This window comes from Catharus ustulatus, chromosome 26, assembly GCF_009819885.2.
Source record: "Catharus ustulatus isolate bCatUst1 chromosome 26, bCatUst1.pri.v2, whole genome shotgun sequence".
NCBI classification, from domain to species: domain Eukaryota; kingdom Metazoa; phylum Chordata; class Aves; order Passeriformes; family Turdidae; genus Catharus; species Catharus ustulatus.
In genome coordinates this window covers 7,349,077-7,374,231 of record NC_046246.1, presented here as the reverse complement: position 1 = coordinate 7,374,231, position 25,155 = coordinate 7,349,077, and the positions used below count along the sequence as shown (strand labels likewise).

The window sequence follows — 25,155 nt, the reverse complement described above, 5'->3', positions numbered from 1 at the left end:
GCTGCCTTCCATCAGCTCCTGCTCCCTTCCATCATCTCCTGCTTCCTTCCACCAGCCCCTGCTCTCCTCCAGCAGCTCCTGCTCCCTTCCAGCAGCTCCTGGTCCCTTCCAGCAGATCCTGCCTCCCTCCAGCAGCTCCTACTCCCTTCCATCATCTCCTGCTCCCCTCCACCACCCCCTGCTCCCCTCCACTAGCCCCATCTCCCTTCCATCACCTCCTGCTCCCCTCCATCAGCTCCTGCTTCCTTCCACCAGCCCCTGCTCCCTTCCACCATCCCCTGCTCCCCTATACCATCCCCTGCTCCCTTCCACCAGCCCCTGCTCCCCTCCACCAGCCCCTGCTCCCTTCCATCAGTTCCTGCTCCCTTTCAGCAGATCCTACCTCCTTCCACCAGCCCCTCATCCCTTCCACCAGCCCCTGCTCCCCTCCACCATCCCCTGCTCCTCACCACCATCCCCATCTCCCCTCCACCATCCCCATCTCCCTTCCACCATCCCCTGCTCCCTTCCACCATCCCCTGCTCCCCTCCACCAGCCCCATCTCCTCACCACCAGCCCCTGCTCCCCTCCACCATCCCCATCTCCCTTCCACCAGCCCCTGTTCCCATCTATCAGCCCCTGCTCCCCTCTATCAGCCCCTGCTTCCCTCCACCAGCCCCTGCTCCCCTATACCATCCCCATCTCCCCTCCACCATCCCCATCTCCCTTCCACCAGCCCCTGTTCCCATCTATCAGCCCCTGCTCCCCCCGCAGCCATTTCGCCCATCCTGGGAGCCACCGGCTGCAAGTCCGGGCAGGCAGGGCCGCCTTCCCTCGCTCGCCGTGCTGGTTAAACATTCTGGCGGTGTCCTCGCCCGCAGTGCTTGGCTGCTGCTCTCGCAGCCTCTCCCCCGTGCCCCCCTTCCCTCCCCGGCTGCCCGGGCTCAGCCCTGACCTTCGCTGCTCTGCTCTCCTCCAGAGCCGGGCAGGGGCTCCCGGAGCTCCCGGTGCCTGGGGAACGTGCTCAGTCTCATTGCAGGGAAAGGATACCGTGGATATTTTTTTTTTTCCAATGAACTTATTTAACGTGTTTCCTTTGGAGTCCCTGCCCTGGAGGGGCTCTGGGACCGAGCTGCCTGGCAGGGCAGATGCAGCTGCCCCGGGTCAGGTTTCACTGCTGTTGGATTTCGGGGGTGCTTTCTTCTCTTCCTTTTTAAACAAAGCCTTGAAGTGGAAGTGGATCCGATGTTTTTATTACTGTATTAACATTCATTTTAATTCACTTCAGAAACTAACCCATTTTTCTTCCTGATTAGAATGTCATAGAATTAGACATGCTGTAACCCCTCCTGAAGTGCCTTATTTTCCTACATGATATAAATATATTTATAAGAGTAATTATTCCACTTGTATCTTAGGGGTTTATTGCTGAGCAGGAGACAAGGTGGGAGAGGAGGGGTGGGAAGTGCCCTCCACAGACCCAGCCAGGCTTGGTGGATACTCTCAGGGTGCAGGGGGCTCCTCCCTTCAGACCAAAGGAGTTTCAGCAGTGAAACTGCTTAGAAAGAAGAAAAAAGGACGAAAAACCCCAAACATGTGAGCAAAATGCCATAGATCTATCAGGTTTGTTTTTTACCCCTGCAAAATAAACACTGCTGGGCCGGGCTCTGCAGGGAGGCAGTGGGGTGGGACCAGAGCCCGGCCCTCGTCCCTCCTGGCACCTCCCCGTGCAGGTCCCTGCCTCCGGTATTCCCGGGAAATGTCTGTGCTTCTTTCTCCTGTCGGTTGCTGTATAAGCCAGATTTCCTGCTGCTTTGTTTTGTTGTTTTTAATAATCAGCTCAGTAACCCCTGGATGAAGATCCCAACTGCAAATATTTTGTAATGTACATGTATAAAAAAAAAAAGTAATAATTTTTTTGATTCTTTTTTAAAACTTGATAAAACCTTTCTATCCACTCGGTGCCTGTGTGTGTCACTGGGGGTGTGAGCTGGGCCTGGCACAGGGGCTGCAGTGCCTTCCTGTGTGACTTTTGGGCTGGAAGGGACCTCAAATCTCATCTCCTTCCATGGCAGGGGCACCTCCCACTGTCCCTGGGTCCTCCAAGCCCTGTCCAGCCTGGCCCTGGACAGGAATGGGGCAGCCACAGCTGCTCTGGGCAAACCCAGCTCGTTCCTGGGAGCTCTGGGGCCACCTGAGCCGCCCGTGCCTGTCCTTGTGTCCTTAGTGCCACCAGGGTGTCCCTTGGGCAGCCTGTCCTTGTGTCCTCAGTGCCACCAGGGTGTCCCTTGGGCAGCTCAGGGTGTCCCTTGGGCAGCGTGTCCTTGTGTCCTCAGTGCCACCACGGTGTCCCTTGGGCAGCCTGTCCTTGTGTCCTCAGTGCCACCACGGTGTCCCTTGGACCGCCTGTCCTTGTGTCCTCAGTGCCACCACGGTGTCCCTTGGGCAGCCCAGTGTCCGTGGAGGCTCCTCCTGCCCGGGTGGAGGCCAAGGGGAGCTGGTGCATCCCGAGCTGCCTGGCAAACACCTTTGGCACCTTCTCCATGCCTGGGTGGGCTGAGGGCTGTTCACAGCGAGACTTTGAGGGTCACAGCACCGAGGAAGCCGCAGGCAGGAGCAGCCTCCAGCCTCCCTGCCATAGGAAACGAGCCCAGGCTCCATCTTGCAGAGCAGAGTGCTGCAGCTGGGCTGGGCAGGGGCTGCTGCAGCTCTGCCTCCATTTCGCAGCTCCAGGTCCCCGTGCAGTGACTGCCTGGCAGCGGTGGCTGCTGGCCCCGAGCTCAGGTGCCTCGTCTGGCCCCGCTCGGTGGGGCTCTGTGCTCTGGCTGGTTGGTGAAAAGCAACAAAAGGCTCTGTCCCTGCTGCTCCTCGCCCCTGCTTTTACCGCGGGCTTTGCTCTGCCAAATTCCCTTGGCTTTAGGAGACACCGGTGCCTCGCTCCGCAGCGCTGTGCCTTTCTTGGCTGACAATGGTCCCTGGCTGCAAAACCTCATTAGATTAATTGGCCTTGCCAGCTCCTGAACAAGCAAGGCCTTTAGTCATGCTGGGGCGCAGAGGGCAGGGGAAGGAGGGAGCTCTGTGCCTTCCACACTCCCTGGAGCCGCATGTCCCAGCTCCGGGCTCCAGCTGGAGCCTGGGGGAGCAACTGGAGCTGCTGGCTGCCTTGGATGGGTGTGGCTGTGGCCAGGTGCTGCCTCTGCTTTTCTGGGGCGCAGGACAGCACACAGCCTTGTGCTTTTGCAGTGACAGCCCTTGGAAGTCATCACCAGAGTTCAGGGGTGTTGGTGAGTTCTGTGCTGGTAAACAACAGGGAAATCTTGGTCCCAGATCCGCCTTCCTGGGCAGCCCCCAGAGCCCCACGCTCCCACCTCCAGGGAGGCAGAGCTGAGGTTCAGCTGGGTGCAGGGAGGAGAAGCCCAGCAGTGATGGATGGATGGATGGATGGATGGATGGATGGATGGATGGATGGATGGATGGATGGATGGATGGATGGATGGATGGTGTGAGCCCCAGCCTGTCCCTGAGCTGCCCTGTGCTGCTGCAGCTGGGGCAGCATCTCCACGGCTCCGCAGCCCTGGCACACCGACCTTGGCCTGGCCTTTGATCCCTCTCCGTGCCCGTCTGTCTCTGCCACAGCACTCGGCGCAGGATCACAGCTGGCCAGGCTGTGCCTTCGCAGGAGCCCCCGTCTCCAAAGACTTATTTAATTTTCTCCTTCAAGGTGGTGTTAGCAACACCCAGAAGATGCTGCCGGCTGCCTTGGACGAGTGGGCTGTGTGTCCTTTCCACCACTGACGTCAGCTTCTCTCCCTTAATTCCCCCTCTGGGACCGAAGCAAGTGCAGGCGCTGCCAGCTCGGATCAGCGTTAGCAGCCTGCTCTCCCAGTGTGTGGCAGCTCCGCCGTGCCAATGTCACCCCCGGCTGGCGCTGCCATCCCTGCCCAGGCAGCCATGGGTGGTGGGAGAGCGCTCCCCTCTTCTGCACCCCGGGAAGGGCCCCGTGCCAGCAGAAAGTCCCCGTTGCTGGCACGTAGGTGTGCTGAGATGGCAGCTCAGCCCCTCAGAAATGGCTGACTCCTCTCTCTCCTCTCTGCTGCCTGGTGGGTTTTTTCTCTCCTCCTCCCTGCCTTTGCCGTTGCCTACGCGGGTGTGTGGGGAAGGCAATCGGCTCCCGTGCTGCGGATGGCTTTATCTGTAACTCTTCCATCTGCTCACAGCAGCTCACAAATAACCACGGGGTGCCAGAGGAATTATGTTATTTGGAGCTCAAGTTTCTGCAGTCTGGCAGGGCAGCAGCTCTGCGCCGGGCTCAGCCGCTCTGCAAAGGCCAGCGCCGGCATGGCCGGGGCTTAAGGCAGGAGCTGGGGATGTGGCCAGGGCCGAATTTCTGTCCCCATCCACTTAGACAAAGCCCCAGCCCTGAGCCAGCATGGCAGCCTGGTCCTCTGGGAGCCTCCCATGCAGAGCAGAGGGTCCTGCTGGCCCCGGGTCCCTGCACAGCCTGGGCTCATGGCACGAAGCCCTTCTGCATCAGCAGGGATGGAATGGGAGGCTGCTGACCCCCTCTCCTTGAACTGTGCTGTTTCCCACCAAGCACAGCCCTTCAGACAGGCTTCCCTCCCTGGGAAGCACCATCTGATGCCGCCAGAGCCATGGCTTGGTGGTGGCTGGGGATGATGCTCGAGGCTGAGCTGTGCTGGGAAATGCCTCCTGCTGCCTCCGGCATTTGGTAAAACACTTACAGCAGGGCCGTGTTTTCTTCATTTCCTGCCTGCTCCTGCTTCCAAGGAAACAAAATCCCCCAAGCCAGGGCTGAGGTTTCTCATTTAGATGTAACCCAGGCCCATAGCTGGGGCTGCCAGCCCTCCCCACGGCCCGGCGGTCCCAGGGTGGGGCAGGAGGAGCGTCAGGACTCGTGGTCCCACCGTGGGCACTCCAGAAAGGCAGAGAGCAGAGACTGGGATGGGGTGTGGGGAAGGACAGCTCTCAGCTGTGCCCCAGGCAGGGAACTTGGGGTTCAGGGTGCCAGGGAGAGGTTTTGGGGTAGCAGCAACCTCCTTCCCTCCTCCCATCTGGCAGAACCCCGGTGGTTTTGGCACCAGGGCTGGAGCAGGGGTTCTGGAGCGGGAGGTTTGGGGCCAGCCCTGGCTCTGTGTGGGTGCTGCCAGCTCTCTCACCTGCACGGTGGCCAAGGGCAAGTGCTGGGAGCCAGATCTGGGCTCCACTGCTGCCAGCAGGACCAGGGCTGCTCACAGGGAGAAGGGGAGCAAACCCCAGCCCTGCCCCTGCCTGCACTGCAGCACGGGAGGCAAGAGCTGCCTGAGCTTGCGGCATCTGCTGGGAGCCTGGGAAGGGCTGGCCCTGCCAGATGTGCGAGCACAGCTGGGGTGAGGCCGTGCCCACGTCTCTCAGCTCATATTTTAACCCCAAAGTTGGGCTGAGCCTCTCCTGCACATCCCTGGCGTGGGGGTGGCTGCTCAGCGCTCCGGCTCCTTCTTGGATGGGTTTGACTCTTTTTTATAGCTTCACTTTCTGCATCTTTCTGCACCGGAAAAGGGAGCAGGCTGGGCCCTGCTGCATCTCCCCACCTGCTCCATCGTCCCCCAAAGGCCTGGAGCACCGGGAATGTCCCTGGGAGAGCGACCAGCACTAGCAGGGCCGGGGTCGTGGCTTCCCCCTTCCAGACACAGGTAGGAGCCAAAGGGGGCATTTCCCACCTGGGCAGGGGCACACGGAGCCACCGTGGTGGCAGCAGGGGATGGGGCTGCGAGGGTGACATTTTTGGAGTGGTGGTGACAAGAATTTACTGAGGGCTCAGCTCCCACAGCTCCCGAATTTCTGGTCCTGGGGAAATGCCTGGCTTGAGCTGTGATGGCTTTTGAAGCCACGCTGTCACCGTGGGTCACCGCAGCTGCTGAGCCCTCTGCATGATCTGGGAATCTCATCAACCACGGCACAGCCCTGCCAGGAGCTGGGAGGGGGGGCTGCAGCCCCGTGCCCACCCCCACGGCCGGCCCGGGTGGGTGGGAGCCTGAGCAGGGGCTGCAGAGACCTGAACCGTGCTGCCTTTGTGCCCTGCACACTCCGGTGTGTCACCCTGTCCCCAGGGGGAGTGACAGCCACCCCAGGGACGGGAGGAACTGGATGGGTTTGCTCACCGTGGAGAAGCTCCCTCTGAAGACATCAGCAGGGGAGGCACGAGGGACAGAAAAGCTGTTTCAGCTGCCATGTGATGTTGACATAAGAATCACCAGGTAAAACCTGCCCCTGAATACAGCAGAGCTGGAATTAGGGGATTTTTCACTGCTGGGGGAGGCAGGCTGGGGAATTATCCCATCTGAGCCCTGGGGTGGAATGAACACCGCCAGCCTCTGGCTTAACCTCGGTGAGGACAAGGGAGCCCAAAATTTGCCATCCCCAGCACCGAGCCCAGCCCTGGGAGAGCAGGGCACGATCTGTGGGTCCTTCAGCCCTCCCGGCCCCCTCTGCCCTCATCCCTTGCTAACACAGCCCCTTGACAGCGCCCAGCCCAGGGGAATCTCCATTTCCTTTGCAACAAACAGCCCCGGCCCTCGGGGCTGCCACCAGGTCCCGAGCAGGGACCTGCACAGACCCCCGGGCCCCGAGCCAGCCCCGGGCTCTCTACACCCCGAACTCTCTGCACCCCCGGGCTCTGCACCCCGAGCTCTCTGCACCCCGAGCCAGCCCCGGGCTCTCTGCACCCCGAACTCTCTGCACCCCGAGCTCTCTGCACCCCGAACTCTCTGCACCCCGAACTCTCTGCACCCCAAGCTCTCTGCACCCCGGGCTCTCTGCACCCCGAACTCTCTGCACCCCGGGCTCTCTGCACCCCGGGCTCTCTGCACCCCGGGCTCTCTGCACCCCGAACTCTTTGCACCCCGGGCTCTCTGCACCCCGGGCTCTGCGGATGCACAAAGCCTGGAGGGTCCTGCTGCTCCCCGAGCGGGGTGGGCAGCGGTGCGGGGGCTCTGGGGGTGCTGCTCCGGAGGGGCCGAACTGCCCTAATTAGCTCTGCCATCATTAACCCCAGCGGGCAGCTCCTGTGTGAGCGTGGCAATCAGTGTGGGGGTGCTGGGCACGGTCCCCCTGTGCCCCCTCACCAGGAGAGGACTGGGGGCAGGGATGGAGGCAGAGGGGCCGTTCCTGCTGCACGGAGCCCAGGCTGCACCCCCTCGGACGGGAGCCCACGGTGGGAACGAGTCCTCGCCATCCCGGGGCGGGGGGACGCGCCAGATGTCACCAGCAGCGCTGGATGCAGCCCCTGTGCCTGCTGGGCTGTGAGGATGAGGATGGCCGGGGCCTCGCTGCTGCTCCCCCCGGGCCAGCTCCTGCTAACAGGATGTGAAGGGTGGGGGCAGCGCTGTCACTCGGCATCTCCTGCCCGCAGCAGGGAAATGGAGCAGGGGGTGGCCCTGGTGGGGCTCGGAGCCTCAGCCTCGTCTGCCCCCCGGGAAACGCCGTCCCACCCCCTCCCCAGCATCAAACAGCAGCGCCTCGTACCACAAATTAATTTATTCCCCTACCAGACTTGTAAACAAGAAGCTCCCCCCACCCTGACCCAGAGGGGTCCTGTCCTGATGGATCCCATCCCAGGGATCCCATCCCAGGGATCCCATCCCGGGGATCCCATCCCAGGGTCCCCTTCTCATCCATTCCCCAGCCCAGAAATGTGCAAACCCAACCCCAGTGCAAAGAAAGGCTTTGGCAGGGGGAGCCCTGGGTGCCGTGAGGGGGTCCAGCACACAGGGAACCCCAGAAGTTGTGGGTTTGGGGGCGCAGAGCCTCCGGCAGCCCCTCCTGAAGGCAGCGAGCACTAGAGGGCAGCAGGGCCCAGCGCTGGGCGGCGGGAGGGAGGCATGGAAATCAAATAAAATAATAATTAAAATACCAAAATACCAATAAATAAATAAATGGATGGATGGCCAGGTGAAGGGGGCGGGGGGAGCAGGGGGTGTTGAGTCCCTTCTCCTCTGACAACGAGTCTCTCCTCCCCTACCCAAATGTACAAAATATATTTTGGCTATCTGAGGTAAATAACAAGGTAGTAAAAAAAACAAGAGAGGGATGAACGTTCCTGGTGTTTCCTCGCCCTTAAAAAAATAAAGCATCATAAATAGTTTTAAAGAAAATATGAGGATGTCCCCCCTCTCTCTCACTCATAAATATAGATTATATTATGGATAAAAAATACGTTTTTCTCTCTATTCAAAAAGTGGAAAAATAGAGGAAAAGAAGGGGTTGTGCCCAAAAGGATGAGGCTGGGAAGAGCTGCCTGGTTCCAGGAGCTCCTGCAATGTGCCTCTGGGAATGAAAAGGGAGAACCGAGCACACCCCCCTGCCATGGGTGAGTGAGAGATGCGGGGGGGGCACCTCAGACGTCACTGGGGGAGCGGGAGCGGAAAGGCAGCGCGGAGGAGAAGCAGCCGCAGCACACGGCCCACAGCACTTTCTGGATCTCCTGGTTCCGGAAGGCGTAGATGACGGGGTTCAGCAGCGAGTTGTAGGTGGCGGGCAGCAGCGTGGCGTAGGTGTAGAGGGCCGGGGAGCTGGCGTCGCCCAGCAGCCCGTACACGGCGAAGGGCAGCCAGCAGGACGCGAAGGTGCCCAGGATGACGGCCAGGGTGGCGATGCCCTTGCGGGTGGTGACATCGTGGGAGCTGGCCAGCAAGTGCCGCTGCACGGCGATCTGCTGGGCGTGCCGGCACACGATGCGACAGATCTGCACGTAGAGCTGGAGCATGACCGCGAACACCGCCAGGAACGACACGGACAGCAGCGCCAGGTGGCTCCTGGTCAGCGGCCGCACGATGCTGCAGGCCGAGGGCTCCTGCAGGCAGTTCCAGCCCAGCACGGGCAGCAGCCCGTAGCAGATGGAGGCTCCCCAGGTGAGGATCAGCATGATGTAAGTCCTGGTGACCGTCCTGTCCGAGTAGTAGGTCAGGGCGTTGCAGAGGGACAGGTAGCGGTCGATGGTGATGGCCAGCAGGCTGCCGACGCTGGCCGTGAAGGAGGTGACCAGCAGCCCCACGGTGAGCAGGCTGACCGCCTCCGACGGGATGAAGTACACGAAGGCAAAGTGCAGGATCAGCCCCAGACCTGCCAGCAGGTCGGCTGTGGCCAAGCTGCCGATCAGGAGGAACATGGGGGCGTGGAAGGCCGGGGTGTAGAAGATGACCACCACCACGATGGCGTTCTCACAGGAGATGACGGTCCCCGAGACGCAGAGGACAACGTCCCACGGGTTCAGGGCGAGGGGCTGCACCACGGACTCCAGGTCCAGGGAGCTGCCACTGCCGTTCCTGGCTGAGAACCAGCCCTGCTGGCCTTCGCTGGAGTTGGGGGGCTCTTTCTCCAACATGATGGCAGAGGGTGACCTGCAGTCCACGAGCTGCCCCTGCGCCACCCAGACGGGACAGGACTGCCTCCCCACAAAAGTTGTCTTCAGGAGGGTGGGCAGGGCAGTGCAGGTTGTTGTGCTCGCTGTTTGCTCCGAGGGGATTTTTCTGGATGAGATGGTTTAGTTTTAAAATAAATAGGTGAATAAAGGGGACGGAACACACACACACTCACACACACACACACACTCACACACACACTCTCACAGCATCCCTGCTCCTTCCTGCCTGAGCTGCTGGGGGTTGGGCACTGCCTGATTTTGATGGATAAATCCAGGGGAGCAGGTCTGGCAGTGGAAAACACCCTCCCCCGCGAGGAGTTCGGGGCCGAAGTGAGGGGATCCCAAGCCGCAGGTAAAGGGGGTGACCCAGCCCCCCGATCAGCCCCAGCGGGAGCAGCCACCCGCCCACCCCCACCGCGGCATCCCTGCTTACCTTGGGGGTCCGCCTCTCCCTGGACGGGCTTTGGGGGGCCCGGCCGCCCCTCGCCACCCTCCCCACAGCGCCAGAGCGGGCTGGCCCCGGTGCCGGTGCCCCCCCAGTGCCGGTGCCCCCCCGGTGCCGGTGCCCCCCCGGTGCCGGTGCCCCCTCGGTGCCGGTGCCCCCCGGTGCCGGTGCCCCCCCGGTGCCGGACACTCACCTGCCGGGATGCCGGGCCCGGGCTGCGCTGGGCTGCCCGGCTGGGGCCGCGCTGCCATGGGCGCTGCCGAGTTATAGTGGCCGGGGTCCGGGGGGGCCGGGGGCCGGGGGTGACTCACGGCCCCCAGCCCCGCTCGCCCCGCCGTGACGTCAATGGCGCGCCGCAGCCAATCAGCGCCCGCCCTGCTGCGCGGGAGCGCGCGCGCCGCATCGTAATCGCGGCTCATTCATAAAAACATCCCCCCCCCACGCCCCCCAAAAACTCCCACGCCCCCCATGGGACCCCCCCTACCCAGCCCGGGTCACCGCCGTGATGAGGTCAGGGGGAGGGGGAGCGGAGCGCCCCTGATCCCCGCAATGCGGAGCTGCCTTGGGGGCTGCGCTGGGGAGGGGGCGGCCCGGAATTTTGGGGGGATGTGGGGTGGTCGGGGGTGGGTCCTGTCCTGCCCCCGCACAGCCCGGGATGCGCTGCCCCCTCCCCTCTCCCGGTGGGTCCCCGCGGCCCGGCTTCCCCGCACCGGGCAGGATGAGTCACGGCCGGGAGAAGCGGGAATGCCCGGCCGGGGGTGCGGGAGGGGCTGCGGGGAGCGCTGGGGGCAGAGGAGGAGGAGGAGAGGAGGAAGGAGAGGAGGAAGGAGAGAAGGAGGAGGAGAGGAGGAAGGAGAGGGCTGCGCTCCCCGAGACTCTCCCCGCGCTGGTCCCTCGAAGCCCACGCGTTTTGCCGGCGACCTGTCCCCGCCGAGGGGAGAGGGGGTCCCGGAGAGCCCGGGCCGGGCTGCGGCTCTGCTGGGACCCGCGGGAGCCGGGACACCCCGGTGGTCCCGGGAACGGCTGCGGCCGCCCCCTCGGAGCCCGGGGGCTCGGTTCGGTTCGGTTCGGCCCAGCCGCGGCCCCGGGAAATGTCCAAGTGACCCGGGCCGGGCACTGGAGCGGGCAGTGAGCGCGGTGCGTGCGGGGTGTGCAGTGTATACAGTGTGTGCGGGTGTTATAGGTGTGTTCAGGTGTGTGCGGGTGTTACAGCTGTGTACAGATGTGCACAGGTATGTACAGGTGTGCACAGGTATGTACAGGTGTGTTACAGGTGTGTTACAGGTGCGTTCAGGTGTTACAGGTGTGCACAGGGGGTGCAGTGCGAGCAGCCCCGGGTTTCCCGAGGCCGATTCGGGGGTGTGCGTGTGACGGGGGGTGACGCAGCCCGGGGAGCCCCCACACCCCCGGCCGGGGCTGCCGGGGCGGGGCGGGGCGGGACGAGGCGGGGCCGCCCCCCCTCCCCCGCCGCCGCCGGGGCCGCCTCCCGCGGGCGCGCATCTGCTCCGCTCCGCTCTCCCGGGAGATCCGCGGACACACCTCCCGCTGGGACCGTGCCGAGCCGGGCCGAGCCGAGCCGGGCCGGGCCATGGCCCCGCCGGGCCCCGGGGCGCTGCGCTGCGCGCTCCTGTGCGCGCTGCTGTGCGCGCAGGGACCCGCTCCCACCCGCGCAGGTACGGCCGGGGGCGGGAGGGCAGCTCGGGCCTTCGCAGCTTTGGGGCACCTCAACTTTGTTGTGGGGGTTGGTTTTCTCCCAGGGGCTCCTCTCGCCCCCGCCGCGCTCGGTCGCTGTGGTCGGGGGGAGAGGGACCCCCTGCCCCCGCTCCAGCCGTGCTCGGGGGGCTGCGACCCCCGAGGGGCAGGGGGCTGCAGCGGGATAAACAGGGTCCCAGCTGCTCCCCAAAAAGTGTGGGGATCTCGTGGGGGAGAGGGAACGGAGCCGTCACCTCCTTCCCGAGGTGCTGCAACTCCGGGCATTAATTATGCAAACCCCAGGCTTCCTGCTGCTCCCCCTCTCCCATCCCCCGGCTGCTGCAGGGACACATTCCCACCCCGGCTGATCCCGGCGGGACCCACGCGTGTTCCCGGAGCAGCCGTGGGAGGGGGGCTGCCCTGAGCTGCCCCCTCCATCCCCCTCCCTCCCCACACCTGCCGCCAGCAGCGGGAGTTGACAGCGCTGCGCTCAAACGCCTGTTCCTGCGCCTGCCGCGATAAAAATAAATTATAAACCTGCCTAAACCCTTGCGAACAAAGTCCTACTTTCCCATTGGCTCCCGGCAGGTCTCCAAATGCCGGAGGGGGGGCCAGTGGCGTGCCCACCTCCCCCTCCGTAGCCATGGCAATGGGGCCGCAGCATCTCCACTTCCTCCTCCGACACCAGTTACCCCCCCGGCTTTTCCTGGAAAAGGAGGAAAGGGGCTTTTCTGCCAGCCGGGCATGGATTTTAGGGATCCCTTAAAGCTGGGGGAGGCTCCAGCAGGTCCCTCCAAAGGGAAGTGGTGGGGTGGGAAGCGCTGCCTTGTGCTCGTTTGGTGCCCTGGGGACCCAGCCCGGGGGAACGAGTGCCAGCCCGGGAGAGGAGGGTTTGCCCCCGAGAGCCTGGAAACGCACCCAGCGAGGGGAGCGGCTCCGGCTCTTCCCGGGATGGTGCGGGCAGGCCCGGCTCAGCTCCCCGCAGCCGACAGCCAGCGCTGTAAATTAATGATGAGCGTGTGTGGGGGAAGAGCAGCTCCGCGAACACCAGGGTGACTCACGGCCGGGGGGAGCGGGGGTCCCGGGGGTGGGCAGAGGGGCGGCACCGCTCAGGGAGCCCCGACCAGGCTGGTGCTGCCTCCTCACCTCATTTCAACCTCCACCAAAAGCTCCCAGCGCTGGGGCTGGGGATGTTTCATGTGCTCTGGGTGCTGGGTGAGCCCTGGGTGGGCGCTGGGGGCTGCGGGGTCCCCTGGCTGCGGGGCTGGTGATGAACACCCCATGGGGACGGGGCTGCTGGGGGTCCAGCCCCCACCCCAGTGCCCGAGGGACGGGTGCTGGCCCTGCCCTCATCGCTTTTCCCTTTTTGGCAGGCGAGTGCGGCAAGCTGAGGTCCTGCGAGATGTGCACGGGCAGCAGCCACCCCCACAACGGCACCGAGTGCGTCTGGGTGGGCTGCGGGACCCCCGAGGAGCCAGGTGAGGGGCTGGGCTGGGTGGGCTGCGGGACCCCCGAGGAGCCGGGTGAGGGGCTGGGCTGGGTGGGCAGCGGGAGGGGCTCTCACCAGCCCCCAGCCGCTGTCAGTGGCCCGGGGCCGTGCCCGGATGGTGTCGGCACTCGCACCCTTGGGTGCCCAGCCCCAGCTGCTCTCACTGAGCTGGTCCAGGTCCAGCTCGGCTGTTTGGGGCTCTGCCCAGCGGGGGTGCAGCTCTGAGCCCCTATCCCCGGGGTCTCAGATGGGTTCCCACCCCTGGGAGTGAAACCTCCTCATCCCCAGCCCTCGGGGCAGCCCTGGGCCTGGTTTGGGGTCCTGGGGACAGCTCTGCTCCTGTTCCCGCAGAACCCGGGAGCTGCGTGCGGAGAGGCTCGGCCGTGCGGGAGAGCTGCGCCCTCTTCAACAGCAGCAGCCTGTGCAGAGGTAACTGCAGAGACCCAAATACCCCCAGAGCCCTGAAACCCCAGAGCCCTGAAACCCCAGAGCCCTGAAACCCCAGAGACCTGAAACCCCAGAGCCCTGAAACCCCCAGAGCTCTGACCCCTCAGAGCTCTGAAATCCCCAGAGCCCCGAGCCCCCAGAGCCCCGAAACCCCCCGAGCTCCAAACCCTCCTGAACCCCGAACCCCCAGAGCCCCGAAACCCCCAGAGCCCCAAACCCCCGGAGCCCTGAAACCCCAGAGCTCCAAACCCTCCTGAACCCCGAACCCCCTGAGCCCCGAACCCCCCAGACCCCCCCCAGACCCTCTGACTGCGGGACAGGGGTGCTGCTGCGGGTGCCAGGGCCATGGCGATGAAACCCCAGCACCAGGGCAGGGCCATGGCTGCAGGGCTGTGTGGCACTGTCCCCTGACACCCCTTTCACCCCCTTCCCTCTGTCCTGCCCTCTCCAGCACTGAAGTCCCACACGGAGGAGCCTCCACGATCCCATAGCAAGGAGCCAGTGACACACCCCACAAGTGAGTGGGTCTGGGGAGGGGTGGGAGGCAGTGGGAGGGGGGTCCTGGCTGTCCCAGGGGTCAGTACTGTCCCATCAAGGCTCTTCCCTCTCTGTTCCACATCCCTTTGGGAGGGGTGAGCAGAGCTGGACCGATGGCTGTGCCCAGGTCCCAGCTCTGTCCCTGTCCCCTCTCTCTGCACTGGGCCGTGCAGTGACTCATGGCACGCATCCCCCTCCAGGAACAAGCCCTGGTTCTGTCCTTGCTGGGAATTGCCCCCTCCAGCCTGGCTGGGAGTGAAGGAGCCTCTTCCAGTAAGAGGGAACTGGAGAGCTCTGGGCTAATTGCAGCGAGTAACCGGACCCGGAGCCTGCTGAATTATTGATCCTGCTGGGATCCTTTTGCCACTGGCTCCTTTCCTGCAGCTCCAGCTGCTCTGGCATGGCAAGGGGCTGAGCCCATCCCAACATTCACTGGTGGGGACATCCCAGCCCCAAGCTGGGAGCTTCCATTCCTCCCGAGCAGCCGCTGGTTCCTTCACAGACCCCAGATCCCCTCTTTGCTGGGCACATCTGTGCTCGGGGGTAACTCCCCAAACCTGCCCTTTTCCCTGGGCCCCAGGGACCACCACCACCAGCGCCCCGCTGACGGGCAGCCCCGAGTTCCACCCGCCCGGCTTCGACACGGCGAGTTTCATCGGGGGCATCGTGCTGGTGCTGTGCGTCCAGGCCGTCGCCTTCTTCATCATCAAGTTCATCAAGTCAAAGGACAGCACCTACCAAACGCTGTAAGAGCAGGATCTGGGCTGGAGGGGCTCCCGGGGCAAGCCCACCCTTAGAGTCAGCACTGGGGTCACCCTGGGGTGTCCTGTCCCTGTCCCTGTCCTGTTCTGTCCCTGTTCCTGTCCCTGTTCTGTCCCTGTCCTGTTCTGTCCCTGTCCTGTCCTGTTCTTTCCCTGTCCCTGTCCCTGTCCTTGTCCCTGTCCTGTCCCTGTCCTGTCCCTGTCCCTGTCCCTGTTCCCTCTCCCTGTCCCTGTCCTGTCCCTGTCCCTGTCCCTGTCCCTGTCCCTGTCCCTGTCCCTGTCCCTGTCCTGTCCTGTCCTGTCTCTCCGCTGTCCCGTGGCTCTTTGTGCCAGCCCACGCTGCAGGGGATGATTTGGGAGATGGAGGGGTGGGTTCCTGTCCCCCTGCCTGTCCCCTTGTCCCTGTCTGTCTGTCCTGCACCTCTGTCTGTCAGTGTCCGGCCGGATCCTGGCTCTGACCCCGCAGGATGTCCCCAGGTTTGTCCCCAGGGCTGGCTCAGGGGGTGCTCCGTGCCCTGCCCGTCCCGGGGGTCGCTCTGTCTAACGTGGGGTCCCTGCCCCGTCTCTCTTTCCTTCCACGCTGCCAGAGAGGACAACCAGTAGGTTCTGGGAGCAGTGGGGAGGGGGTGTCCCCCCGCACCCCCGGAGCTTCGCCCTTCCCTGGCACCTCCCCGGGCACGGGGGGATCCTGGACCCTCCCTCCCGGTTTGCATGGCGGCTCTTGGGTGTTCCCAGCTGGTTTTGCTGTTCCCTGCGAGCTCTTAGGGATGGAAAGGAAGGGGATGCCCCCAGGAGATCAGGGGTGCAGCCCCTAGAGCCCCTCCTGCCACCTGGGTGAGGCGTCCCAGTGTCCCCAGTGTCCCCAGCCTCACACAGCGGGGTGCAGCCCCCTCACCCTGAGCCTCCTTGACAGCACAGCCTGCAAGGCTCCCAGTTTGGCCCCAGTTTGGCCCCAGTTTGGCCCCAGTTTGGCTCCTAGTTTGGCCCCAGTTTGGCTCCCAGTTTGGCCCCAGTTTGGCCCCAGTTTGACCCCAGCAGCCCCTGCCCCCCTGCCTGCCCACAGCCTTTGGGGGTCCCCTCGTCCCCTCAGGGACCCTCGGGTGCTTTTCCCTCTGGCAGAGCACCCACCCTGCCCTGCCAGCCCCAGCCCCCGGGGAGAGGAGCCAGGGCCCTGCTGTGTGCTTTTGCTGTGCCTCTGTGTGCTCTGGGGGGGTCCCCTCTCCCCCACCCTCTTTCCGTGTGCTGTTTTGGGGAGGGGGCTGCGTGTCGTGTGCCGTGGGGTGACACTTGTAGCTCGGGCTGCCCCCCATTAAACTCTGCGAGGTGGTGTCCGTGTTGTGTCCGGGGGGTTGCTGTGCTGGGGGGTGCAGGGGGGGTCCAGCGCAGCCCAACCCTCCCCCAGGGGTGGGTGGGCACTGGGACAGTCCCTGGGGGCTGTGAGGGGCTGGGACCCGCGGGGTGAAGCCCCCCAGGACCTTTCCTGCTACGTCTCCTCTCTGTCCAACGCACCAGGATCTGAGGTCCCCAGGCTGGGGTCGCTGTCCCCGCCCTGCCCCGGTGAAGAGGACACTGCTGGTGTCACCCTGCCCACAGCCGGACTGTCCCCCTGCCGGCCCCCACACCACGACTATGCAAAGCTGGGGACACCGGGGTGGGGCAGCAGGGACCGCACCCAGGGCTGCCCCAGCCCCGTCCCTGGGGTCGCTCCGGGGGTCTGCACCCTCGGGCAGGGGGATCCAGCCCTGAATTCCACCCTCAGCCCAGGGCACCCAGGGGTCACAGCACACCCGGCCATGGGGACCCTTTGCTGGCCCCAGCCCCACTCTGGGCAGAGCCCAAGCTGGAACAGGGGGGACAGAAAACAATAAAGGATTTTCCTGTAATTTCTGGTGTCTGTGTCATTGTCACCAACCTCCTGTCACCCCGGGGCCCCAGCAGTGGGTGCAAAGAACCCTCTGGGGATTTGGTGGCTCCTGCCCACAGCGTGTCTTGGGTGGCCCCAGTGCTCCCAGTGCTCCCAGTGCTCCCAGTGGCCAGGGAAAAGGACCCAGTGGGGGTGTCCCAGTGGGATGGGGAAGTGGGGTACCCAGTGTGGGGTATCCCGGTGAGAACAGGGGGATCCTGGCAGGGCAGTGACCCCCCCACCCCACCCAGAGCTGTGACAAGGCCCCTGGGGCTGGCAGGACGGTGATGGGGACACGGCCCCACACTGGGAACAGTGGGACACAGCAGCCCCACAGCGGGGGGAGAAGTCAGGGTATGGTGGCCAGAGCAATAAACAGCCCCCAGATGTGCCCCCAGCAATAAAAAGCTGCCAGATGTGCCCTCTGGTGCCACTTCATTGCTGCCGAAAGGGGAGGGCACAGACCCCAGCGCGGCGCCCCAGGTCTGCACCCCTCAGGTGCCACAGTCCCGCCGGCCCCAGCCTCTCCCGGGGGGCTCGGGGCTATGCCCGGGGCACCAGGTTGGTCCGCAGGGGCAGCAGAGCCTCCACCCAGTGCCCGGGCTGCTGCAGCAGCTGCCTCCACACCCCCTGCTCCTCCGCCGTGGAGTCCATCCAGCCCACGGGCAGCCCATAGCTGCTCCCTGCAAAGACAGCGCCCTGTCACCCGGGCTGTGACAGCGGGGACAGCCTGAGGGGCTGGGGGCCCTCCTCACCCCATGAGGGGCTGGGGTCCCTCCTCACCCTCCAGGGGCTGGGGTCCCTCCTCACCCCCCAGGGGCTGGGGTCCCTCCTCACCCTCCAGGAGCTGGGGTCCCTCCTCACCCCTCCAGGGGCTGGGGTCCCTCCTCACTCCCCCGGGGCTGGGGTCCTTGCTCACCCCCCAGGGGCTGGGGTCCCTGCTCACCCCCCCAGGGGCTGGGGTCCCTCCTCACCCCCCAGGGGCTGGGGTCCCTCCTCACCCCCCAGGGCTGGGGTCCCTCCTCACCCCCCCAGGGGCTGGGGTCCCTCCTCACTCCCCCGGGGCTGGGGTCCTTGCTCACCCCTCAGGGGCTGGGGTCCCTCCTCACCCCATGAGGGGCTGGGGTCCCTCCTCACCCCCCCCAGGGGCTGGGGTCCCTGCTCACCCCCCCAGGGGCTGGGGTCCCTCCTCACCCCCCAGGGGTTGGGGTCCCTCCTCACCCCATGAGGGGCTTGGGTCCCTCCTCACCCCCCCAGGGCTGGGGTCCCTCCTCACTCCCCCAGGGCTGGGGTCTCTCCTCACCCCATGAGGGGCTGGGGTCCCTCCTCACTCCCCAGGGGCTGGGGTCCCTCCTCATCCCTAAGGGGCTGGGGTCCCTGTTCGCCCCCCCGGGGCTGGGGTCCCTCCTCATCCCTAAGGGGCTGGGGTCCCTCCTCACCCCATGAGAGGCTGGGGTCCCTCCTCACTCCCCAGGGCTGGGGTCCCCTGGCCCTCACCGGTGCCCAGGCTGAGCCGGATGCCGCCCAGCTGGCGCTTGGAGAAGGCTTCGTGGTGCCAGAGGGTGAACTCTGCGCACGCCTCGCCCAGGTCCTTGGCCTGGAAGCCGTCGTACACCATGGTGTGGTTGAAGAGGGGGTTCAGGCTCCGCTTCACCACCCGCGTCTTCTGCCGGCTGGCCTTGCTGTCGTCGGGCAGCACGTAGCTGGGGGGCAGGGGGTGAGCGGGGCACGGCCCAGAGCCCCTCGGGGGGCCCAGGGTGTGACCCACCCCCCCTTACCACTGCACGGAGGCGTCCACGGTGCCGCTCTGCAGCGGGACGAGGCTCTGAGCGTCCTTCACCCAGATGTGCAGCTCGCCCGTGGGTGGCATCCCCGCTCCTGCGGGTCACAGGGGTCAGGGACACCCACCCTGCCATGCCGTGCCTCCCCCCCGCTGCCCACGGGCCCCTCTCACCTTCCGAGCCCGCGGGGATGAATTTCAGTGCCAGGTTGAGGCTGCCCCGGCTGGCGAGGCCGTCCGAGGGGATGGGAGTCTGGGGGGACAGGGGGGTTACAGGGGGGGCACGGCACCCACGGGGGGCTGGGGGGCGAGGAGCTCACCCGTGGCTGCAGACTGAACCACTCAGGGCGCGTGTTGGCCCAGTCCCAGGTGCCCAGGGCCACCTCCACCTCCCCCAGGAACAGGTTCCTGCCCAGGCTGTCGTGGTGCCACACGGAGAGGTTCAGGGTCCGGCCCTGCAGGTCCCTCTTGTCCAGCTTGTACTGGTGGGGAGGGGACACACGGTGAGACCATCCACCCCCACCCACCCAATCCGAACCCCCCTCCCAATCCACCCCAAAGCAGGGTCAGGAACCTTGAGGGTCTCGTTGAACACGGGATCCAAGCTCCTCTTCCTCACCGCGGTCTTGCGCTTGCTGCGGTTGGACTTGTCGGGCAGCAGGTACGTCTTGATGTACCTGGGGCCAAAAACCGAGCTGGGGGCAGTGGGGGCAGCGAGGGCACGGCCTGGGCAGCGCCTCGGGGCCGGGACACTCACGGGTCCGAGCGCTGCTTCTTGGCCTCGGCCAGCTCGCGGCAGCGCAGGACGTGCACCTGCAGCTCCTGCTGGGCCGGGTGGTAGCGCAGGGAGAACTGCACGCAGCCCCGCACGGGCACGCTGCCCAGCTCCCCCTCGCTGTACAGGCTCATCAGGCTCCCGCTCAGCTGGGGGGACACGGTCAGGGGGGCTGCGGGTGCTCCTCACCACCCTGACCCAGCCCCAGTCCCAGATCTGGCCCCAGCCCCAGTCCCAGCCCCAATCCCAGTCCCAGTCCCAATCCCAGCCCCAGACCCAGCCCCAGATCCGGCCCCAGTCCCAGTCCCAGTCCCAGCCCCATTTCCAGTCCCATTCCCAGGCCAAATCCCAGTCCCAGTCCCAGTCCCAGTCCCAGCCCCAGTCCCAGTCCCATTCCCAGTCCCATTCCCAGTCCCAATCCCAATCCCAGCCCCAGTCCCAGTCCCAGTCCCAGTCCCATTCCCAGTCCCAGTCCCAGTCCCAATCCCAATCCCAGCCCCAGTCCCAGTCCCAGTCCCAGTCCCAATCCCAGCCCCAGTCCCATTCCCAATCCCAGTCCCAGTCCCAGTCCCAGTCCCAGTTCCAGTCCCATTCCCAGTTCCAGTCCCAGTTCCAGTCCCAGCCCCATTCCCAGTCCCAGTCCCGTACTGTGGAGGAGCTGAGGCTGGACACGGAGGAGCTGGTGCTCAGCAGGCTCGGGGCGGTGTGGCCATTCTGTGGGGACAGCGGGTCTGGGGGAGTTTCATCGGTCTGGGGGGTCTCTGGTCTCTGGAAATGCAAAGAGGGGTCAGCACCTCCCCCTTGGGCCCCCAGACCCACTGAGGACACCCAGCTCCCAGCAGATGGTGCTGGGTTGGCTTTGTTCAGCCCCCCCCAGACCCCCAAAACCCCACACACACCTCCAAAACTCCCTACATCCCTCTCCAGCTCCCCTAGTCCCATACAGAGCCCCCAAATCCATACAGCCCCCCAACCCCCAAATCCATACAGCCTCCCCCAACCCCCAAATCCACACAGCCTCCCCAACCCCCAAATCCATACAGCCCCCCAACCCCCCAGAGCACCCCCAGTCCCCTCCCACCTGCCCAGTGCTGTGGCTGTTCTGTGCTGAGTCCGGCTCCTCCTCATCCTCCTCATCCTTCTCATCCTTCTCATCCTCCTCATCCTTCTCATCCTCCTCCCTGCTGGATGATCCGAGGCCGTTCCCCTCTCCTGTGTCACCTGCAGGGACAAGGGGGGCGTGGGGGTCCCATCCCAGCAGCGCTGGGCAGGAGGGGTGGTCCCTTTTTTGGTCACCATGGGGGGCAGGAGGTGGCTGGTGAGCAGGGCTGGGGTCTCCAGCCCCCGAACCCCCAGAGCACCCCCCCCTGCCGGGTACCTGTCTGGGCCGGGCTGTGCCGCTCCCTCGCCGCGATGTCACCCTGCAGGGGTGGCTGTGACATCGGGGTCCCCTCCAGGGCCGCGGCGGGGGGGCTGGGCTGTGAGGGAAGGGTGAGAACGGGACCCCAGCGCCCCCTCCTCCCCCAGCCCAGCCCCCCGTGCTCCTGGGGACACCCCACGGGACATCCTGTGGGACATTGCCCCTCTCTCCCCAGCGCTCAGGGTCACTCCAGGCACAGCACAGCCTTGGGGCGGCACTGGGGCTGCTCAGGGGGTCAGGCACTGCTCACCCCCACACCGGGCACCCACCTGGGGCTCAGGGGGCTCCTGCACCTCCTCCGTGGGGGAACTGTGGGGAGAGACCACCGTTAGTTTGGTCTGGATGGTGGACAGACAGACACTGGGGTAATGCACAGACAGACACTGGGATAGTGGACAGACAGACACTGGGATGGTGGACAGACAGACACTGGGATGGTGGACAGACAGACACTGGGATTATGCACAGACAGACACTGGGATGGTGGACAGACAGACACTGGGATACTGGACAGACAGACACTGGGGTAATGTACAGACAGACACTGGGGTAATGTACAGACAGACACTGGGATGGTGGACAGACAGACACTGGGGTAACGCACAGACAGACACTGGGGTAATGCACAGACAGACACTGGGGTAATGCACAGACAGACACTGGGATGGTGGACAGACAGACACTGGGATGGTGAACAGACAGACACTGGGATGGTGGACAGACAGACACTGGGGTGATGGACAGACAGACACTGGGGTAATGTACAGACAGACACTGGGATGGTGGACAGACAGACACTGGGATGGTGGACAGACAGACACTGGGGTAACGCACAGACAGACACTGGGATTGTGGACAGACAGACACAGGGATAGTGGACAGACAGACACAGGGATAGTGGACAGACAGACACTGGGATTGTGGACAGACAGACACTGGGATGGTGGACAGACAGACACTGGGGTAATGCACAGACAGACACTGGGATAGTGGACAGACAGACACTGGGATAGTGGACAGACGGACACTGGGGTGATGCACAGACAGATACTGGGGTGATGCACAGACACTGGTGGGCACATGGTGGAAATCCAGACCCTGGAGTGACGGGCAGGCACCAGCCCTGACTGCACCTTCCCCTTCCCCAGGGGTTCTGCTCCCCCTCCAGCCCCCTTGTGCCACCCCCGGTGGTACCAGGGAGATGTCACCACCCCGGGCACCCGTGGGGTGACACCCTTCCTTCCTCCCTTCCTCACCTCTCGTCCGTCTCCAAGGCACCATCCTCATCCTCCCTCTCCTCTGCCAGGGGCTCATCGATGGCCTCCAGCTCGCCCAGACCGGGGTCATGTTCCAGCTCCCCCGTTCCTGGGGACATCGGGGAGCTCAGCGGGCCCAGCCCCGTCCCCGCCGATCCCCGGCCCCACCGATCCCGGCCCCACCGACCCCCATCCCCACCGATCCCCGGCCCCGCCGATCCCCATCCCCACCGATCCCCGTCCCCACCGATCCCCGGCCCCACCGATCCCCGGCCCCACCGATCCCCGGCCCCGCCGATCCCCGGTCCCCGCTCCCGGTCCCGCGTACCCCGGGGCCGCCTCCTGCGGCGGATGGAGGCTCGGACCAGGTCGGAGCCCAGGGGCTGCTGGTGCCGCTGGGCCCGCGCGTCGCAGAACCAGTCCCCGGTGAGGCTCCGCAGCAGCGCCGGGTCCGACACCGACTTGCGGAGTTTGCTGGTGAGCGGGAGGGGACACTGGGACCGCCGTCCTGGCACTGCCACCGGCCCTGTGCCACTGCCCCAGAGCCTTCCCAGACCACGGAACTGCCCCAGCATGGCCTGAGGGACACAGCCACCCCCTGCCAGGGCATGGGGGACACCGCCACCCCCTCCCAGGGCCTGGGGACACAGCCACCCCCTCCCAGGGCATGGGAACACAGCCACGGCCCTGCCAGGGCCTGGGGGACACAGCCACCCCCTCCCAGGGCCTGGGGGACACAGCCACCCCCTCCCAGGGCATGGGGGACACAGCCACCCCCTCCTAGGGCATGGGGACACAGCCACCCCCTCCCAGGGCATGGGGGGACACAGCCAGCCCCTCCCAGGGCCTGAGGGACACAGCCACCCCCTCCCAGGGCCAGCGGGACACAGCCACCCCCTCCCGGGGCATGGGGACACAGCCACCCCCTCCCAGGGGCTGGGGGACACAGCCACCCCCTCCCATGGCATGGGGGACACAGCCACCCCCTGCCAGGGCATGGGGGGACACAGCCACCCCCTGCCAGGGCATGGGGGGACACAGCCACCCCCTCCCAGGGGCTGGGGGACCCTCGGTGCTGCTGTGACAAACCAGGGGCTTGCCCCTGGCTGAGCCCAGTGAGTGGCCCCACCACCAGGTGAAAAGGGGACCTGGCTGTGTCCCCAGGGGTGGTGGCTGCTCCTGGGGGTCCCTGCTGTCCCCAAGGGACCCCCGGCCCACCTGATGCGCCCCTGCTCTCTCCGCCGGAGCTGCCAGTCGCGGCGCAGCACCTCGGCGATGCAGCTGCGCTCCTGCTCGGTCAGGAAGCTCAGGTCCAGCAGCGCCCCGGGCTCCAGGGCCATGCCGGGCAGCGGGGACAGCGCGGGGACAGCGGGCGGGGCTGGCCCGGCGGGGCACGGCGGCACGGGGGGCTCAGCGCGCCGGGCGTGCACCAGCGATGCCAACATCGGGGGAGGCTCCTCGGGGCCGCTGCGCTGGGTGCCCCCCGGCCATCCTGCTGGAACGACAAGGGGGGAGCTCAGCGCGCCCCCAAACACCCCCGAGGAGCGGGAAGCGGTGCCGGGGGTGCCAGGGCAGGGCACAGCCCGGGGGGCTCGGGGACACCGCGCGGCTCCTCCCGCTGCCGGCTCCGTGCCAGCCCAGCCCTGCCCGGCACCCTGCCCGCGGCCCGTGTTTGCCCAGCGTGTTTGCTCAGGGCTGGCTCTGCCCCTGCCCGCTTTCCCAGGGCTTCACCGGCTGCAGGACAGGTGGCAGAAGGGGCTTGGCTGCCCCCACGATGGGCTGAGACCGAACCGCGCTGAGACCGAACCGCGCTGAGACCGAGCTCAGCTCGTCACGTCTCCCAGAGGGGTCTTGCCCCATGCCCGGCGTTGCCTCACGGCCCTTCCTGTCCCCGGGGTTGGGAAAGCGCTGCCTGGTGCCACCGAGGGCAGGAAATTGCAGCAGCCGTGGGGCAGAACCAGCCTGGACCCCCCCGGGCACCCCCCGGGCACCCCAGAGCCCAGCCCCGGCACGGCTGGCGTGTCCCACCTCCACCAGTGGCCCTGTCCCCAGCCCCAAAGGTGGCCCTGAGGCCTCCCCACGGGTGGCCCTGTCCCATCCTGTCCCCAGCCCCTCGGGGGGTCCCATCCCTGCCCCACAGGTGCCCCTGTCCCAGCCCAGTGGGTGCCAACCCCGACAAAACAAACCAGCACCAGGGACCCCAACACCGCAGGGAAACCCCAACAACCCCTCGGGACAGGAACCTGGGACACCCCCCAGCCCCCTGTCCCCACATTGGCCTGGGAGGGGGCTCGGGGGACACGAACCGGCTCTCCCCGGGCTGGGAGGGGGCTCGGGGGACACGAACCGGCTCTCCCCGGGCTGGGGTGATGCTGCCGCTGTCTCGCCGCCGCAGCCGCTCGTATCCTGTTTACTGCCGGCACACGGGGGGGTCCCCCCACCCCGGAACAGAGCCACCACCTAAAAATGTCACCTAAGTCTGAGCCAGGCGCTGCTGCGGTCCCAGCTCGCTGCGGGACCCCAAAACCGAGCTGTGAAGCACCAGAGCCCCGCGGGTGCGCAGGGGGGTGCTGGGCACCCGGCCCCCCACCCTGCACGGGGGACCAGTCAAACCAGTTAAACCTCCCCAGCAAGCCACAGCTGGGGGTTGCTCGTCCCCCTCTTTTCACTGCAGAAGGTGAGGGGGGATCCGGACGGCGTGAAACACCCCCACACCCCCTCCCCAAAATGCACCCACGCCCCCAGAGCCCCCAGGACCCCGCCGATCCCTGCACAGCCCAGCCTGCCCCACAGCCGGGACCCCCCCGCCGCCCCCATCACGGGGGGACAGAGACATGCCCCTGTCACAGTGTGGGGACAGCAGAGCTCACCCTGGGATGGGTGAGCGCCCCCAGCCCACGGCTGTCCTGGGGAGCAGGGCGGGGGCGGTGCGGGCTGTGCAGCCCCCCAGGAGGGGCGAGAGGAGCCGGGAACCCCCCCAGGGCCCCGGTGCAGCCCCCCCTCAGCGGGCTCGGCCCCACGCCCCCCTTACCTGCCCAGGTGAGGGGGTCTCCGGCCCCCCCAGCACCGCACGGGACCCTCGCGGTGCCCCCGGTCCCACCCCGGCCGGGTGCTGCGCCCGGGGTGACTCAACCGCAGCCCTGCGAGCGCCTCCGCGCCCGGCGGCACGAAAGCAGGGACTGGAGCCAGCAGCACCCGCCGGACGGGACTGAACTGGGCTGAACTGGGCTGAACTGGGAGGCGTCAGGCGCCT

General features: G+C 65.8%; 3 protein-coding genes across 6 annotated transcripts; 1 reads left to right on the top strand and 2 right to left on the bottom strand.

Moving 5' to 3' along the window:
- Positions 1-7,495: 7,495 nt before the first annotated feature.
- CD164L2 (CD164 molecule like 2) lies at positions 7,496-16,651 on the top strand. 4 transcript variants are annotated; one of them, XM_033080941.2, is made up of 6 exons: positions 7,496-8,344; positions 12,908-13,012; positions 13,375-13,452; positions 13,922-13,987; positions 14,588-14,753; positions 15,356-16,099. In XM_033080941.2, exons 1-6 carry the CDS (start codon positions 8,308-8,310, stop codon positions 15,369-15,371), a joined length of 468 nt encoding a protein of 155 aa, XP_032936832.1. In that variant the 5' UTR covers positions 7,496-8,307; the 3' UTR covers positions 15,372-16,099. The 4 variants fall into 4 exon arrangements, with proteins under 4 accessions (XP_032936832.1, XP_032936831.1, XP_032936830.1 ...); XM_033080940.1 differs by lacking the exons at positions 7,496-8,344; positions 15,356-16,099 and adding exons at positions 11,330-11,515; positions 16,281-16,651; XM_033080939.1 differs by lacking the exon at positions 7,496-8,344 and adding an exon at positions 11,411-11,515.
- On the bottom strand, positions 7,498-10,143 carry GPR3 (G protein-coupled receptor 3). The gene is made up of 2 exons (XM_033080938.2): positions 10,036-10,143; positions 7,498-9,503 (listed from the first exon to the last, which is right to left on the bottom strand). Exon 2 carries the CDS (start codon positions 9,356-9,358, stop codon positions 8,372-8,374), a length of 987 nt encoding a protein of 328 aa, XP_032936829.1. The 5' UTR covers positions 9,359-9,503; positions 10,036-10,143; the 3' UTR covers positions 7,498-8,371.
- A 383-nt stretch (positions 16,652-17,034) lies between the features above and the next one.
- Positions 17,035-25,051, bottom strand: SYTL1 (synaptotagmin like 1). Its single transcript, XM_033080788.1, has 16 exons — positions 24,934-25,051; positions 24,250-24,362; positions 23,121-23,394; positions 22,231-22,376; positions 21,903-22,011; positions 20,916-20,955; positions 20,605-20,704; positions 20,308-20,447; positions 19,875-19,994; positions 19,209-19,375; positions 19,026-19,128; positions 18,772-18,933; positions 18,626-18,704; positions 18,450-18,549; positions 18,169-18,374; positions 17,035-17,354 (listed from the first exon to the last, which is right to left on the bottom strand). The coding sequence occupies exons 3-16, from the start codon at positions 23,345-23,347 to the stop codon at positions 17,215-17,217; spliced, it is 1,839 nt and encodes a 612-aa protein (XP_032936679.1). The 5' UTR covers positions 23,348-23,394; positions 24,250-24,362; positions 24,934-25,051; the 3' UTR covers positions 17,035-17,214.
- Positions 25,052-25,155: the final 104 nt, after the last annotated feature.

Bases quoted from the DNA above. Each gene is read 5' to 3' on its own strand.
- GPR3 (XM_033080938.2), bottom strand. From the start codon at position 9,358: ATGTTGGAGAAAGAGCCCCCCAACTCCAGCGAAGGCCAGCAGGGCTGG.
- CD164L2 (XM_033080939.1), top strand. From the start codon at position 11,431: ATGGCCCCGCCGGGCCCCGGGGCGCTGCGCTGCGCGCTCCTGTGCGCG. The intron at 13,013-13,374 runs GTGAGGGGCTGG...CTGTTCCCGCAG, and splicing joins CGGGACCCCCGAGGAGCCAG to AACCCGGGAGCTGCGTGCGG. The intron at 13,988-14,587 runs GTGAGTGGGTCT...CCTGGGCCCCAG, and splicing joins GCCAGTGACACACCCCACAA to GGACCACCACCACCAGCGCC.
- SYTL1 (XM_033080788.1), bottom strand. From the start codon at position 23,347: ATGTTGGCATCGCTGGTGCACGCCCGGCGCGCTGAGCCCCCCGTGCCG. The intron at 19,995-20,307 runs GTGGGAGGGGAC...TTGCATTTCCAG, and splicing joins ACAGCCACAGCACTGGGCAG to AGACCAGAGACCCCCCAGAC. The intron at 19,376-19,874 runs GTACGGGACTGG...GTGTCCCCCCAG, and splicing joins CCAGCCTCAGCTCCTCCACA to CTGAGCGGGAGCCTGATGAG.